General features: G+C 37.7%; 1 protein-coding gene across 2 annotated transcripts; it reads left to right on the plus strand.

The window, feature by feature from the left end:
- On the plus strand, positions 1-16,027 carry LOC140234866 (uncharacterized). 2 transcript variants are annotated; one of them, XM_072314912.1, is made up of 8 exons: positions 1-67; positions 4,809-4,905; positions 7,156-7,410; positions 8,492-8,668; positions 10,202-10,381; positions 11,773-11,958; positions 13,474-13,548; positions 14,267-16,027. In XM_072314912.1, exons 3-8 carry the CDS (start codon positions 7,165-7,167, stop codon positions 14,531-14,533), a joined length of 1,131 nt encoding a protein of 376 aa, XP_072171013.1. In that variant the 5' UTR covers positions 1-67; positions 4,809-4,905; positions 7,156-7,164; the 3' UTR covers positions 14,534-16,027. The 2 variants fall into 2 exon arrangements, with proteins under 2 accessions (XP_072171013.1, XP_072171014.1); XM_072314913.1 differs by lacking the exon at positions 1-67 and having other exon boundaries at positions 4,627-4,905.
- The last annotated feature ends 1,055 nt before the right edge of the window (positions 16,028-17,082 follow it).

Raw genomic sequence — 17,082 nt, forward strand, 5'->3', positions numbered from 1 at the left:
ACTACGTCTTCAAATTTATGAATACGGGTCATATCTATGTTCTCTTGCGTTATCATTGCGTTGTTGGGTAAGTTGCATGCAAGCTTTCAGGTTCTTAGGGTCAATGCTTCTGTTATCAGGGTATATACTGCACAACATGTCATGAATTATTTTAACTACATTGTATGAGACTGTATAGCTGTGGTCTTTTTAGCTTAGTTTTGTCTTTGCCTTCGTATATGTGATATTACTCTAGCGTCACACTGTCCCGAAATATACATAAGAGGGCCATGCGATCTATATACAGTATGTTTCCCCCCCCCCCAAAAAAAAAAAAAAATACAATCGGATTTTCGCATTGATAACACCCAATATGATTAAACTGTCTAAATGTTACTTCAGGGTCTTAGAATATAGCATCTTAGCTCTATTTCGCAGAAAACCCCATTCAATTTAGTTAAGCGGTCACAGAAAAATGTGGATTGTTGTAAAGCATGCCATGGGTCTGATTCTTCCAAGTACTATATAGCACTTGGATGCTCTTGGAACTGCATATCGATGTGTGAACACAATGGACAGAACATGGAGGAAAGGAATTCCTGACATGGTCTACAAAACTCCTCATCTCTGTTTGACCACTGAAGCCAATCGGATGGGAGTTTCTGCAAGATGTGGGCAATTAGTTATAGTTTCATACCCTGAAATCGTATTTTGATTGATTCACTATTTTAAAAGTTATTGCGGAAGGTCCCGTTGTATTTTTTTTTTTTTTTGGAGGGGGGGGGGGGGGGACATACGGTATTATTGTACAAAATGTTCAATTTCGTGCGAAAGTAGCCCTGACCTTCGTTAAAGGCTGATCAAAAGACAATGCAAGTGCGACCTCCACCGGCAGTTATAATATGATGGCTTCGATATGCTATCACAAATAACCCGATGTTTATATATACGATCAGAGCCGAATTTGAACATTTCCTGTATCTTGTGCCCATTTTTGTTCAACTTCGGAACAGTGTGACGCGTGCGTAAGTGTGGCGTCGTCCAGTCCAAATTGATCCAAGATAGCCATACGAAAATGTAATTTTCAGATTCGCATGAAGTTGGCCCCGAGCTTGGGTTAGAAGCCAATCAGCAGCCGAAGCAAATACGCGTGCCTACAGAAGGATACCCGAAGACACGGCAACCGCACTAGAAGGGTACACGAATATTATGTGAATCTTCATCATCCTAAAATCAAACCTCTGCAAGATAATATTTGGGTTATTTTTGGCAAATGTTTGGCTTGCCAAAGATTTTTCCTTAGCTCACGAAGTTACTGCATGATCCTGAAAAACTCCATCGGCGGTGGTAAGATGGCTTAAGATGCTCTCACGAATAACCCGAAGTTTGTATCACGATCGGGGCCGAATTTAAACATTTCTTTTACCACGTTTATCGTGTATCCATCTTTGCTCAATTTCTGGACAGTGTGACTCCTACAAATGAAAAACCCCTTTTAGCATGTGACGATTTTGAATAAACATGTATCTGGTCAGGGCATTAACTTATATATATATTATATATATATATATATATATATATAATATATATATATATATATATATATATATATATATATGTATATATATATATATATATATATATATATATATATATATATATATATATATATATATACATATAAGTATTTTATGTGTGTCGTGTGTAAAGCCGTGTGGTGAAGGTAGAATCCAGAAATGGAACCACGTTAAGCGCTCCGGAAATAAAATTGTTATGCTTTTCAAAGTGCGAAATCTTCAACGCAGGGTATTTGATGTCGATAGCCATAATGATATCAGCAGGACAACAGGGTGACTACATAATAAATCTATTGCAGGTGTATTTAAACAGTAATTGTTTTTCTTTCTTTTGTTCATTTAGAAAATAATTGTAGATGATGTAATTAGCAAGGGAGGTTTTGGGCTTAGCTGTACGACCTAACGAGTAAGTCATATCGATATTTCAATGATTTTTTTTTTTAATGCATACGCATACTCGAGACCTGCCTCTATTTAGATTTTTTTTTCGCTATCGTATTCATATAAATCATGATGTAACCATTGTTTTAGTCAGTGGACACAGCGTACTGTAAGAGAGAGAGAGAGAGAGAGAGAAATAGACGTAGAGAGAGAAGAGACTAGAATAAATACTACCCTAAATAGTTCAATATATCTGCCATTCTCTATCTAATTTTATTCATCTGAGCCGAAGATGATAAAGATTATCTATTGCAATTACACATTATGTTTAGGTTGGGTTTAATGAATTGTCAAAATCCATTACCAATAGGCCTACATCCCGGCCTGTCATGGATTTGTTTTGAACCGTAGTATCAATGATGGTAATACTAGTAATGAAAATGATGATAAACATAACAATGACATACTACTACTACTACTACTACTACTACTACTATACTACTACTACTACTACTACTACTACTACTAATAATAATAATACTAATAATACTAATAATACTAATAATAATAATAATGACCCCTTTATGTTTCAAAATGTCATTACTTTGGCAATCAACTCAGAATGCTCTTATGTTATAATCCATAACCTTGCCCAGTGATTTCTTTATTTCAGAATTTTCACGAGTTTCGTTGTTTGCCATAGTGCCGTGCAGCCGTCTGTGTGTGACACATGAGTTCACTTGTGGAGTGTGTGCTGTAATGCTGCTGCTCTTGTAGCATCGTTGTTGCGAAAGGGTCTTCCATAAAGAAAAAAAAATCTCTCGTCAAATTTTTGGCAACTCAGAATACAACACTAAGAAAAAAAAAATATAATACATACATATATATATATATATATATATATATATATATATATACGGAAAATCCAACCAAATGGCGAAATTATTTGATGGCCGGCCTATCATACCAAAAAACTGCATCATATTTAAACACTATTGAAAATGCTCATAAAATGTCTCAGTGTGGCATCATGAAAAACCATCACTTATCTTGTCTTCCAAGTTATACACACACAGTTTAAAAGTTGTAATTAGAATTATAATCTTCGTATATATATATATATATATATATATATATATATATATATTATGTTTGAGTGTGTATGCATATTGTGTTTTGTGAGAGAGGTCACCGATACATAGCTTTTGGCTTCTCCTGAAAATAATTTAGATATTTGGTGTGAGATGTGACGAAGGAAAAGATGGTGCGTATCAGCTTCGAATATTATTATTTCTCTTATACTGTTCCTCCTCTTTTTTTTTTTTTTAAAGGCCCATGTTCAATTCCTGTCGGAGACAGATTATGCTCTTTTTCAAAAAGAAAAAAAAAGGAGCAACAGTAAGAGGAATAATAATTCCAAGGTACGCACTTTTCTATCGTCATATCTCACATAATATATTTTTGTATACATTGTATTTATATAAAATACGCTCTACACAAGTGGTAAGGGAATGACATTGCAACACTGCTGGCATAAATATTACGCAAGCCCCTTATTTGTATGACGTCATCATCCTTGTTCAGTGCTTTCAGAGTAGTGGTTTGACGACTGCTCAAGGACTACAATAAATTCCACATTTTTTATGGACCTACACAGTCGATCAATTACTTATGTTATAGTGGCTTGAAATTCCACAAATCGTCTGAATAAACAGAAGCCCCATGCAGGATGATGAAGAGCGCATCTAGCAATGGAAGTTGAACCCAGTGATCTAGAGACCATGTAATGATTAAACCTTCAATTTTTCTAGTGGAATATCATGCTGTTTTCTTTATGTCAATGTAATCAATGACAAACAAAACTCTATAAAAAGATTTGGGACTTTAGGCCTTCTGCCAAATGGGGATATATGTATATATATATATATATATATATATATATATATATATATATATATATATATATATATATAATTTATATATATATATATATATATATATATATATATATATATATATATATATATATATATATATATATATATATATATATATATATATATATATATATATATATATATATATATATATATATACATATGCCATGTAACAACATATCCTATACATTTCATTAACAGTACACATTGCTAGGAATTGAAGTTGGTTGGTGATTGGCTAAGTCGGTAGCGCGTTCATTACCACCAGATTCAAGGGACCCGGGCTCGATTCCAAATCCAGACATGTGCCACAGTCTAATTGAGCAATTTTGTGTGTATTTAATAAATCAGACCTTCCCCTCACATTCCATTGACTTGTTACTGACATATTTCGAGGGTAATATGTACACATGTATTATTAAAGCGGTAAGAAAAGACTGCTTTAAATATCCCAGAAGTGTTAGCTCCCTGCATATGATGTGTATATTCTATTTTCTTTATCATATATTGTTGTACATGATGACGTCATGAAGTATAGTAGCCTTCTTATCCAGCGATGACGGCACCGAAAAAAGGAAGAAGTTATAACTCTTGAACGGAAAGTCCGGTTTTCCTCAAACTTTTACTGGTGTCCTCTGCTGAATATTGCTGCTTTCACTCCCTTGCGCTTGGTTTGTAATTTGCTGCCCTCAATGTTGATAATAAGAAACAAATTAGGGGATGTCCCCCTGCCTTTACCATGTCCCAGTACCATCACGGCATCGGCACAATGCGTGCATAATAATTATCCATACTAGTATCTCCACAGCTGTGTTCTTTACTCATCAGCTCCCCCAGTTTGTTAGAGTGCAACCATTCGCTCCTCGCACCGATTTGCCCAAGTAATGAGTTATTTCGCTTCGAAAATGGCAGCATCTTTATCTTCCCATCCAAGTCGATGAACCCGGCCGTGCCGGTGCCTGCCACTACCGCTACCATTTCCTTTGATGACAACGAAAGTCGTAAGCGTACTCCTAGACTAGTCTAGCACGGTAAGTGCACTTCACTTGTACTATCATAATATATCAAATGGTATAGATTCCTATCGGCGTAGCTGAAATGGTATAGATTCCTATCGGCGTAGCTGTAACTGTGGTGTGGATAATTGCCGAAATTCCTCGTGCATGCAGTAACGTTCTTTGATTAGTCTGTGCAATGGTAGTTGAGGAAGGGCTAGATATTACAGTTTTAAAAAAAAAGAATCCAAAAGGAATGTCAGATCAGTGGAACTGTGGAACCGCCTCCCATCATTACTTCAAAGTTCAAGAACACCTAATTTACTCAGCAATGTTTTCCAAGAGGCTGCCCTCCCATCTGATCGGAACATGCAGCCCTCAATATGATCCAGGATGCTATATAGATCCACCAGCTTGGTTTTTACTTGCACCTGGCAAATTTTTGTTTGTGTATATAATTGATTATATTTGCGACATGTAAATACATTCTGTCCATTGGCCTTTGATGTCAAGCTGTAACAGGGATTACCTCTTCAAGGTTCAAGGGCTAGGATATTAAAATCTAAATAAACATCAGAAGCGGATCTAGAGGGGGGGGGGTGGGGGGTTGCAAACCTGCAAACCCCCCCCCCCCAAAAAAAAAAATAAAAAATAAAAAAAATAAAAAAAAATCCGGGGACCATTTTTTTTTATCTTATCTTTTTTTTTAAACTTGTAATTTTATTTTTTTTCTACATGTATTTATGGCAATGACCTCTATACCAAAAATAGTGGTGTTTTAGATGCAAGAAAATGCCATTTTCACACACAGATTTTCAAAAATTCTCCCTACTGTGTGAGGGTGGATACCCCCCTCCCACACCCTCCTCCCCCCCCCCCCCCCCTCGCTCGCTCCGCTCGCTTGGGCTCGGTCGCTACGCTCCCTCGCATACCGCCCCCAACCCCCTCCTTTATAAAAAGCTAGATCTGCCCCTGAACATCCAAGAGGAATGCTGGATCATTGACAGTAGTCTGTGCATGTAGCTTGATCGTAGAATTTGTGCATTTTTGCTGGATATATAAACATGATACTAGTAAATGAAATGACCATTGAAGTTACTACATGTATAGAGATTATGTATATCATCAGCTGGGTGAGTGAGTAGGGCGATGACAATGCTGTTTTTTTTAATTGCTTTTCAGTTTTTATTCATATATGTGTGTATATGCACGTATGTGGGACACATAATTTTTGCTGGTGCTAATTATAGTAGGCCTATGCAGGACCACCAACTCTCACACAAACATAGAAGATTCACACAGTTCTCCCAAAATACTACTGTATACACTGTTATTTTCACGTACAGATATTTTTGCGAATGACGAGGCCATAGACATTTTCGCGAGATGTTGTTTTCGCGAATTGATGCCGACACTTACATTAATGCACTGTTAACAGGGCGCATGGAGACATTTTCGCGTGTTGTTAAATTCGCGGTCAAACTGTGATTCGTGAAATTTGCGAAAATTAAACCCTCGTGAAAATAACAGCGTATACAGTAAATGACTTGCTCTGATAAATAAATTCTCACACTACACCCCTAAAATAGAAAGTTAAAACACAAATATTCCTAGTATCCATGATATTCTGAACATTTGATTAAGCCCAAGCCCAAAGTTTGGAAATTTAAATTGTCAGTCATTTTTTTTTTTGCATGATTTATTCATTTATTTATTTTATTTGTTTGTTTTGTTTCAGTAGGGTAGCTCTGTCAGTGGCTAGACACTGTTATTCTGAGAGGCCATACACATACAAAACCGTACATCATGAAATACATACATTGTAGACACATTAAAAGAAAGTAACATAATATACAAGTACGGTACACTGTAGAAATATATATAAATAACTTCATCTTTAACGTTGAAATTCACTGAGAAGTGATATATTGAGATATATTGAGAATGATTGAGAAGAAATATATAAGTGTCTAGGTTACACAATATGTACGGTATATTGCATAATCCATAGTTCTTCATTTCACATCATATTACATATAAATTGTTAAACATTTATCAAAATGATATAAATGATGAATGGACGATTGAAAAGTGATGACATCATCAGCTCATTTATTTGCACATTCCTAGGAACTGCACAAGAACAGTTCTGCAGAAATTAGTGAAACTTCACAATTCCATAACTTCCCTAATCTTCATCTGAATTTGATCAAATTTTACTTGTAAAGATATTAATCTTTCTTCTCAGACTAACTAATGACTGGACTGGAATTCTCTTTTAAACAGGTACCTAAAATGAATCCAGAACTCGCGGTGAACCTACGCAGAGATTGGGTTTGGGCTCAGTGTCATGAAACTAGCAACAGGGAAGACAACTTGGACTCTTTCACAGTCATGAACTACAACATTCTAGCTGACTGCCATGTGAAGGAAGATTGGTATCCGTATTGTCCGAGGGATTGCTTCAAGATGGCCGACAGGCATCACCAGCTTATGGTAGAAATCTGTCACCATAAACCCGATGTCATATGCTTTCAAGAGGTAAATGCATGCACACCGGTTTTGCAAGTTATGTGGTGTGTGCTGCAGACTGATGTTCTCAAGTTTGCTTATGCCTACGTCTGATGGACGTTGTGTTGTAAAAGAATTGAGCCATCTTAACCCATTGAAGATGGGTGTAGAGTATTCATACTTGGGCAGGTGTCTGTAGGAAGGGTGTGTTATAGCAGAAGTAGTTGCTTAGCCAGGACCCATTTATTATTATTATTGTTAACATTATCATCGTCGTCATCATCATCATTATTTATGGACTTGCCAGTTTATTGATTATTTACTTACTTGGATGATGATTATTTCTGCAACTACTTGAACCCTTCAAAGACTCATACAACTTAGACCTTCCCGAAAGTGACAGAATAATCAGCAAGTTGAAGCAAAGAAGAAAAATTAGGCCATCCTTAATGGGTTAATAAACGTAGGGCATCAAGTCAAAACTTTTAATCTTGTCCTTCTCTGAAAGTTGTATTAAGTGATCTGTTTCGAAGAGGTTAGTTTGATTAAGATCCTAATTCACAGGAACTGGTTAATTATTTGAAAGGCCATTACTGCCTGGCTAGCTGTGCAATTTACATAATCTATGTTATATTGGAGGACAGTAAATTGGCTCTCTCTGACATCTGATGCTTTGTATTCGATTTTTATCATACATTGTAATATGATATCAAATAGATGAGAGCATGTAATTGTTATAAATCTTCCATTTTCATATAATTGCATTCTTTCAGAAGTGTCAAAGTGGCAAAAATATGGGCTAATGCATCATATTTTCTTTTGTTCTATGTCTGCCTTTGTCTGTTTTTGATATCAGGTTCCTCATTTTTTGGGCATCATCCATTTGTGATTTCACTATGTTCTACAAGGAATAGTAGCAAGCATTATTTTGTGCTTTTGATCTTTTCTGCCAGACGATATAATCCTTTTTTTTCTTCCTCATTAACCCATTGAGGACTAGTCCTGAGTATACTTGGGCAAGTGTCTATGGGAAATGCGTGTTGTAGCAAAATCAGCCTGTTCTCAATGGGTAAAAATAATGGGCCTTGATCCTTATTTTTATCTTTGACAGGTGGGGACTGATTACTTTGTCAACCAGCTCAGTCCAGCAATGTTAGCCTTGGGCTACCTGGGCTCCTTCTTTTGTAAAGTGAAGGGGGTCAAGGAAGGGGAGGCCACCTTCTACCAGAGGGAGCGATTTCACAAGGTGGAAGAGTATGGGGTGACCTTCCATGAGTTGATAAAACAGGTCTGTGTGTGTGTGTGTGTGCGCGCGCCTTTGCTGAAGTATCATGACCTGCATTTACTAAAGTGTCATGTGTGCATAGCAAAAACAGTTTACCAATATTTTTATTTTGAGCAATGCCTTTAGAAGAATTGCAGAATGATATCTTTTATTTCCATGATACTATAGCAAATTTAAGTGCTAGCCCTTAATTTCTTTGTGTTGGGGATGGTTCAAAATACCAGTGGTGGATCCAGGTGAGGGTGCACAGGGTGCACCCTCCCCCCATTATTTTTTTTTTTTTTTGTGAAAACAAAAGAAATAAAAAGAAAAATTTTTTTGGGGGGGTGGTATGCCCCCCTTTAATTTTGTGAAGGCGCCCCCTCTTTTCGGAATTTCTAGATCTGCCCCTGAAAACACCATATCTTTTCAAGAGAGGGGTGCTTCAGAAGTAATAAAATAAAATAGCTACAGTCCGAATAGATGCGACAGTGGAATGAAAATGTGCTAAACAGAAATGAGTGGTAATCATACAGAAGTATAAGTAAAGAAAGTGACAAAGAAGTTTGCAGAACATATTATATGCCAAGTATGATTAAAATGTATAGGGTCATTCAAGTCTGATTACTGCCATTGATTACCATGTCATTGCAATCTACAGGTTCTTTTTCATGGTTACCAGGAATGCAACATTTCTTGTGAAATTATATGTAATTTTATTAAGAACAATGTTATCACAAAAATGGGGCGATGTTGGCTTCAAGTAATGAAGATGAGATGAGGCTGTAGGCCTACTACTCTGTTGTGCAACCCCATGACCAACATTACCTCTTTAAATAACAAATGTTCTGACAATGTTGTTTTCATTGATAGTTACTTATTTTTGGCCTTTACTTATGATTCTTTTCATTGTTATCGATGTAATAATTGTGAACATTATCATTATATGCATCACTATTACAACCGCCATCAGTACTTTCATAATTAAGTACCTCCACCAAGGAAGGAGGAGGTTAAGTGATTATCATCGTTGGTTTGTCTGTTTGCAAAATACTTCCAAAAGTTGTGTGCGGATTAAAATGAAACTTGCATAAAAAGTTGATATTGTTTCAATTTTGGAAGTGATCCAGGAATTTTTATGGATTTTTGAAGGATTTTTCATCTCAAGGCATATAAGGTCAATGAACTTGGGTTAAAGCTGCGCATACTGGAGGTTTACATATGTGCACTAAAGTGCGTGCTCTGCTCGGGCAAGGCGCCATGCAATGACGTAAACAAAACACTTCTATTTTTGGAAATTGCATGTGTGTAAGGGTGGAAATGACTTGCTGGCTTGGCGGAGGTCTGGCTTTCCGAGTGCTTTTCTAGTTATTGTTGTTATCATTATTGTAAGTACTATTGTCTTCAATTTGGCATTCATGAGGCAAAGTAGTACACTTAATGATGCAACATGGCAGAAGCCCTTATTCTTTGCACATTGAAGCTAGGCTTTAATAATCTGCAGTGATGTAATCCAAACAATCTATCCTCCCTTCCTCCCCATCTTTCTTATGGAAGGAATGTCATAAAGCTAACTTGTCTCTGGGTGTGCAAGAGAAGGTGCTGGCTTACACTGAGCGGGAAGAGATAGTGCTTCTTACAAAACTCTGTGATGTCTTCACCAACAGGACTGTCTCCATTGGCAACACTCATCTACTGTTTGATGACTACAAGAACATTGACATCACTTCCTTGCAGGTACTAGTATTCAAAGGAGTGTGTACCATAGCTATTATGAATATATATTCCTGAACTAACATTTACCAACCAAATGTGAAATACAGTTGAACCTCTCTTATCCGGCCTCCCTTTATCCGGATCTCTCCAGTATACGGACGCAATCTTTTTTTTTTTTTTTTTTAATAATTACGGGAGGAAAGGGGGATTCCCAACTCCTTGAGAACTCCTACACAAACACACATGAATTACATATTACTTCCAACATTAACATACACCTCTATTTTGGGGTCTGTTACTGAGTGTAACAATGGCAAGGATGCAGTATACACATTACTACATGTGGTACTACATGGGCTACATCAGTACATGTGTATGTATATGTACATGTATAAAGCATTGAGTCTCCCGTATCCGGCCAAATCCCTTATCCGGATGAGCCCCGGTCCCGACTTGTCCGGATACGAGAGGTTCAACTGTAACTTGAATGTTGATGTCCTACAGACTTGTCTGTTACGTGTATCTCAACCAGGCAAGTTAAAAATCAGCTTGTCTGTTATTCACACATTTTCATTTTAATATTTGTGAAAAATTTCTAAAGACAGTGCTGTTCATTCAAGCTGAACTGATGTGTGTGTGTGTTTTTTTCTTCTAAATAATATTATGCTGGAGAAGCAACATTAGAACTGACTGACTTGTGTGTGTGTGTGTGTGTGTGTGTGTGTGTGTGTGTGTGTGTGGGTGTGGGTGTGTGTGAACAGTTATCACTACATAATCATCACAGATGAATGATAGCTTTTAAAGTATGGATAGGCCCAGGGTATGATGTTACTCTGATTGTTTGCAGCTTATCTTGTCAGATAGATCAAGAGCAGGGGGGATCATTTTTCATCGTCTGACTTTGAGAATTACAAATTGTCCCTGTGGTAACAAGACATCATATTTCAGGAAAGCAGAAAAACAAAACCATGTCATTTTTAGTTTTTTGTAACATTTTCGTAAAATAACTTGAATGTTGATATCAAATTACATAGAAAATTTGTTGTTCCTTTTTTATTCTCAAATGAGTAGCCTATCTTTTGATATTCAAAATTGAGTCAAGAATTCTTTGAATACCTGACCGCCCAGCACAAGATCCACAAAAAGTGGGCCAAAATGAATTTCCACTTTTCTACAATTTTGACAGTAAATAGAGAAAAGATTACACACCCTGCTACGACAAACTTAAAGTATTTGAGTCAGTCAACCAAAATTACCTATTCTTGTCTTTTGTACAGCAAATCCTAATCTGTGACATTTTGTGGTTTTTGAGCTTGGCAGTCACTTAAGCATTGTATACTGTTTGAGATACAAGATCTTGTTTCCCTTGGGACGAAATGTAAGGCACACTGTATGGATCATTTCATCATCAGGCTGGTCTTGCCATTAAGGCTCTTATTGAGTTCGCTGGTGGTATCCACCAGCCTCATATCCTGTGTGGTGACTTCAACCAGGAGCCGAATATGACCGGATATCAACTGTTGCATGATGGGAAACTAAATACAGAGGGAGAAGCGTTCATCAGACAGTACCCGGTCGAGAAAGATGCACTTTGTGAGGTGAGGATTAACCCATTGAGGACGAGTCCTGAGTATACTTGGGCAAGTGTCTGTGAGAAATGCGTGTTGTAGCAAAATCAGTCTGTCCTCAGTGGGTTAAGGAGTCTATTGTCGGTTAAGCCATTGAGGACGGGCTGATTTTGCTGCAACACTCATTTCCCATAGACGCCTGCCCGAGTATACTTGGGATTAGTTGTCCCCGCCGAACGAGTTCGAGCAGGGGACTATGAAACGGGCTCCGTACGTGTGTGTGTCCGTGTGTCCGTCTGTCCGTCCGTCCGTCCGTCCGTGTGTCCGTGTGTGCGTCCGTGTGTGATCAAAATGTTCAAAATGCTACTCCTTCGCCATTTCTAACCCGATTTTGATTCTGTTTGCTTTATATGATAGCACTACATGGGAGCTTTGAAACTTCTATACAGAATTTCAGTTGTGACCTTTGACCTTGACCTTTGACCTATATTGTACATTTTGCTTCAAAATGCTACTCCTTCGCCATTTCTTACCCGATTTTGATTCTGTTTGCTTTATATGATGGCACTAGGTGAGGGCTTCAAAACTTCTACACAGAATTTTGACCTTTGACCTTGATTTTTGACCTATATTGTATATTGCCTACAAAATGCTACTCCTTCGCCATTTGTACCCCGATTACAATTCCGTTTGCTTTAAGTGATGGCACTAGGTGAGGGCTTCAAAAATTCTACACAGAATTTTGACCTTTGACTTCTTTGACCTTTGACCTTGATTTTTTACCTGTATTGTACATTTTGCTACCAAATGCTACTCCTTCGCCATTTCTAACCCGATTTCGATTCTGTTTGCTTTATGTGATGGCACTAGGTGAGGGCTTCAAAACTTCTACACAGAATTTTGACCTTTGACTTCTTTGACCTTTGACCTTGATTTTTTTTACCTATATTGTACATTGGCTACAAAATGCTACTCCTCCGCCATTTCTAACCCGATTTCGATTCCGTATGCTTTATGTGATGGCACTAGGTGAGGGCTTCAAAACTTCTTCATAGAATTTTGACCTTTGACTTCTTTGACCTTTGACCTTCATCTTTTTACCTATATTGTACATTTTGCTACTAAATGCTACTTCCGGCGGGGACATATATTACGCACCGCGTAATTTCTACTTTTCCTTGTTTTCAATGGGTTAACAGAGACAAAAACACGAAGTGTATGCTGCTAAATGTTGGTGATGCACTCGGACAGGTCTATACAAGGGTCTATATCACAGTTACAGTGCACTCCAGTCATAATGAACACAGTTATAACGTAACTCTTGATACAACAGAGTAGAAATTTAGGTCATAAAATCATCATCTATATCTTTATGTACTTTATTGTGCGGCTATAATGAAATTCCTTTATAATGAAAGAAAACTGCCAGCTAGTCCTGAGGACTTTGTGATAACAGGAGTTGCCTAGCTGTACCTGGTGTCAATTTGTAGTTTGTTATGAAATTTTTTCTGTGTGTGTGTGTGGTTCTTTTTTTCTTCAATCCAGAGCCTTCTTGATATCTTTCCGTGGTGTTTCCAGCACCCTTCCACCAGCCTTCAAAGTGCCTACAAGGCAGTCTTGGTGAGTTCACACCCAGTCCTGGTACTTTGGACGGCCTTTATAATGATCAACAGAGGGCTGGACTTGACCCTTCTCAGAACCACCATCCATAAACAATCAGTGTATACAATATGACTGCAGATGAGAATAATAAGAGTGACCGCTTGTCGATATTGAAGTACATGTCGTAGGGTTTACTGACGTTCAATGTTTAGTTCACTTCATGGGGGGGGGGGGGGAATTCAACCACATTTACATTCAGCTAGCTACAGAATATAGATCCCCAAATAAAAGAGTTGAAGTGATTTAAATGAAAAACAAAATCTTAAACATAGAAAATATAACAATTTAATGATACTTGTCCATTTCTCACAACTGAAGGCAATGATCTAAGCTTTGAAATACAACTGCTGTGGTATTGTGTGTCCAATCAGACAAGCATCACAAATACACTTTAATTCATTGGCCTTCATGGCTGGCCTAAGTCAGGTTGTGTTTAGGGATTTCAGGCAGATACGGGGCTCATTGGCAAAACGTGTGTGGTGTGTGCTTGTTATACATTGTACATGTACAGTTAGCTCAGAGACAGACGATATCCCAAGATGACACCACAGTGTATAGTGAAGAATTTCACTACGGTATGAACACCTCATCCCAACCCCCTTACACTACAGGACAGAAGAGTATCCAAATTGTGACACTGCCGTTTATATTGCTGGCTTGTTCTACTTATATCCAGGGGTGCGAGATTCCCTTCTCAAACTACGATGATTACAGCGGCGAGGAGTGGCCCCCCAGAGTTCCCCTGATGGACCTGTACTGTGAGGTGGCACTGGACTACCAGTGGTTCAGCTCCAGTTCCCTCCAATGCCTGGCAGTCCTCAAGATGATCAGCAAGGAGCTGATAAAGCCCCTCCACGCCTGTCCAAATGCCGTCTTCCCGTCGGACCACCTTCCTGTTGTGGCTATGTACAGGTTTCGGGCAGAGTCAACTGCCCCAAGCTGATGATGGCTTCTATGTACCCATGCGCCTGCCTGTAACTTGCCAAATACAGTTGAACCTCTCTTATCCGGCCTCCCTTTATCCGGATCTCTCTATTATACGGACGCAATCTCGCCGTGACTTTTTTTTTTTTTTTTTTTTTATAATTACGGGAAGAAAGGGGGATTCCCAACTCCTTGAGAACTCCTACACAAACACACATGAATTACATATTACTTCCAACATTAACATACACCTCTATTTTGGGGTCTGTTACTGAGTGTAACAATTATGAAAAGGTTGCAGTATACACATTACTACATGTGGTACTACAATGGGCTACATCAGTACATGTGTATGTACATGTACATGTTTAAAGCATTGAGTCTCCCGTATACGGCCAAATCCCTTATCCGGATGAGCCCCGGTCCCGACTTGTCTGAATACGAGAAGTTCAACTGTAATATATTAGCCATTGGATGAACACCCTCTCTTGAAAACTGGAGTGGCATAGGTTTCAAATTTTTTTTAAAAACCAGCACTGCATTCCCACAATATGGATCAGGAGCATTTTTCAAATAATGCAAGACTGGTACTTTGTCAGTGAGTTTGGGGACATAATGTTTGCTAATTGGCAAAGAAATCAACCCACTGCAGGAGCACAGAATGACTTGGCAATTAAAATTTAAGTTATTTCTGCAGAAATTCACATGCTGTTCATTGCAGTCAGTTGCTTTAAAACCACTGTAATTCAAATGAAGACAAAACTGCCTGTTTGAAATGGTTTGGATAACATTCTGTTTTTTCGATGGCAAAGAGGGGAAATTTCTGATGATATGCACATGGTTTCTGGCAAGTTTCTTTCTGTTTATGAATTCAAATTTTAGCAACCTTCTTGTCTTATACATTGTATCAAAAAATAGTACATGGAGACAGATGTTACATCAGGGTTCCAGCTCTGTTGTTCTTTGTTCTCAGTGTTATGGATATACGGTGCACTCCTGTTATAACGAACAGGGTTATAATGAAATTCCGGTTACAACGAAGTAAAAAAAAAATCAGGCCTCAACATTATCTGCTCTATGTATTTTTATTGTTTATTTGTTCGGTTATAACGAAATTTCGATATAACAAAAGAAAACTGCCGGTCCCAAGGACTTTGTTGTAATGGGACTCCACTGTACGTAGAAGAGTTCATTCATTAGAAATCTTTTACGAAATATTTTTATGATGATATTCTATGTATTATTTGGCATTTACCTCATTTTTATGCGAGTCTGTATTGGAAGCAAAAAGGAATAAAATTCAATCCCTATCTCAATGGAGGAGCCGTTTTGACTCAATCTTTGAGTTTTCAACTTTTAGCTGGCAGCAGCGGTTGTGCCTTAAAGGGGGCCGATACTGGAAAGATTTAGTGATTGCTGCAATATTTAATAGTTAAACACATCAGTGAAGTTTGAAGAAAATCAGACAATCTGTTCAAAGGTTATGAATATTTTTATATTTCTGTGCCACCATTGTCGGATGAGAAGACTACAACAGTTTGTGATATCACTGCAAGTCAACAATAATATAGAGAAAATATGAAGACAAAAGCTCTTGTTTAGTGGCAGTAGTATTCTGTTGCACCTGCTAAAAGTGCTTACAGCATCATAAACAGCAACAATGGTGTCAATATGATGTTGTGTGCACTGTTGGGAACACCAAGGGTTAATGAAGGATCCAGAGCAAAGCTTTTGATGTCCTGTACACACCATAAATCATATTTAGGGAGTCAATTTTTATTGAATTTGGACTTCCCTACAATTTTACTAGTGGTTAAATTCGTCATTATGGATTACAGTCGTGAACAGATATATGTACAAGTGCATGTCACATTCATGTCGGGTCAAAGCTACTACTTTCGTGTGTTGTTTAATTCACAAAGAGCACCCGACTCGCAAAATTCACACACACACAAAATAAAATACTGTATTTTCTTTCAAGCCTTGGTCAAACATCAGACAGAATGACTACACATCCACATCGAGCATGCCCAAAGACTTCCCAACCTTTCTGAGTGAAAAATATAAGGATGATTTGGCTCAAAACTGGGAAAGAAGGAGCAGTTTCCATTTGGAGTGTGTGGTAAAATTATCAAGAAAAATAGGAAATCACTATTGAAAAAAGAACTGGGAATGGTGAAAATTCAGATTCTTTTCTCCAAATTCAGAATGGTTAGCAAGTCTGTGCCCAGTATGTCAACACCTCACTTTCAGGCAAATCAAATACAAAAGGGGCGTTCCAATCTGAGACTGCGAGACACTTTCCAAGCTAGCCTTTGAGCTAGTCCAAAAGCTATTCTTTGTTCAGAGACACAATCATATTAAAAAAAAAGGGAAGAAGAAAGAAAGAGATAAACATAATATGTTGTGTCAATTACAAAAGGGTGAAGAGAAATATTCAGCACTGCTTTCAAGTTTGTACATGGCATGTATAAAATTTTTGATTAATCAAATATATGACGTATAGACAGTACAATGTGTAGGTAGTTCAAGCACTCAAATGTGCTACAGAATTTAATACCGAAGATA

Source organism: Diadema setosum, chromosome 11, assembly GCF_964275005.1.
Source record: "Diadema setosum chromosome 11, eeDiaSeto1, whole genome shotgun sequence".
Lineage (NCBI taxonomy): Eukaryota > Metazoa > Echinodermata > Echinoidea > Diadematoida > Diadematidae > Diadema > Diadema setosum.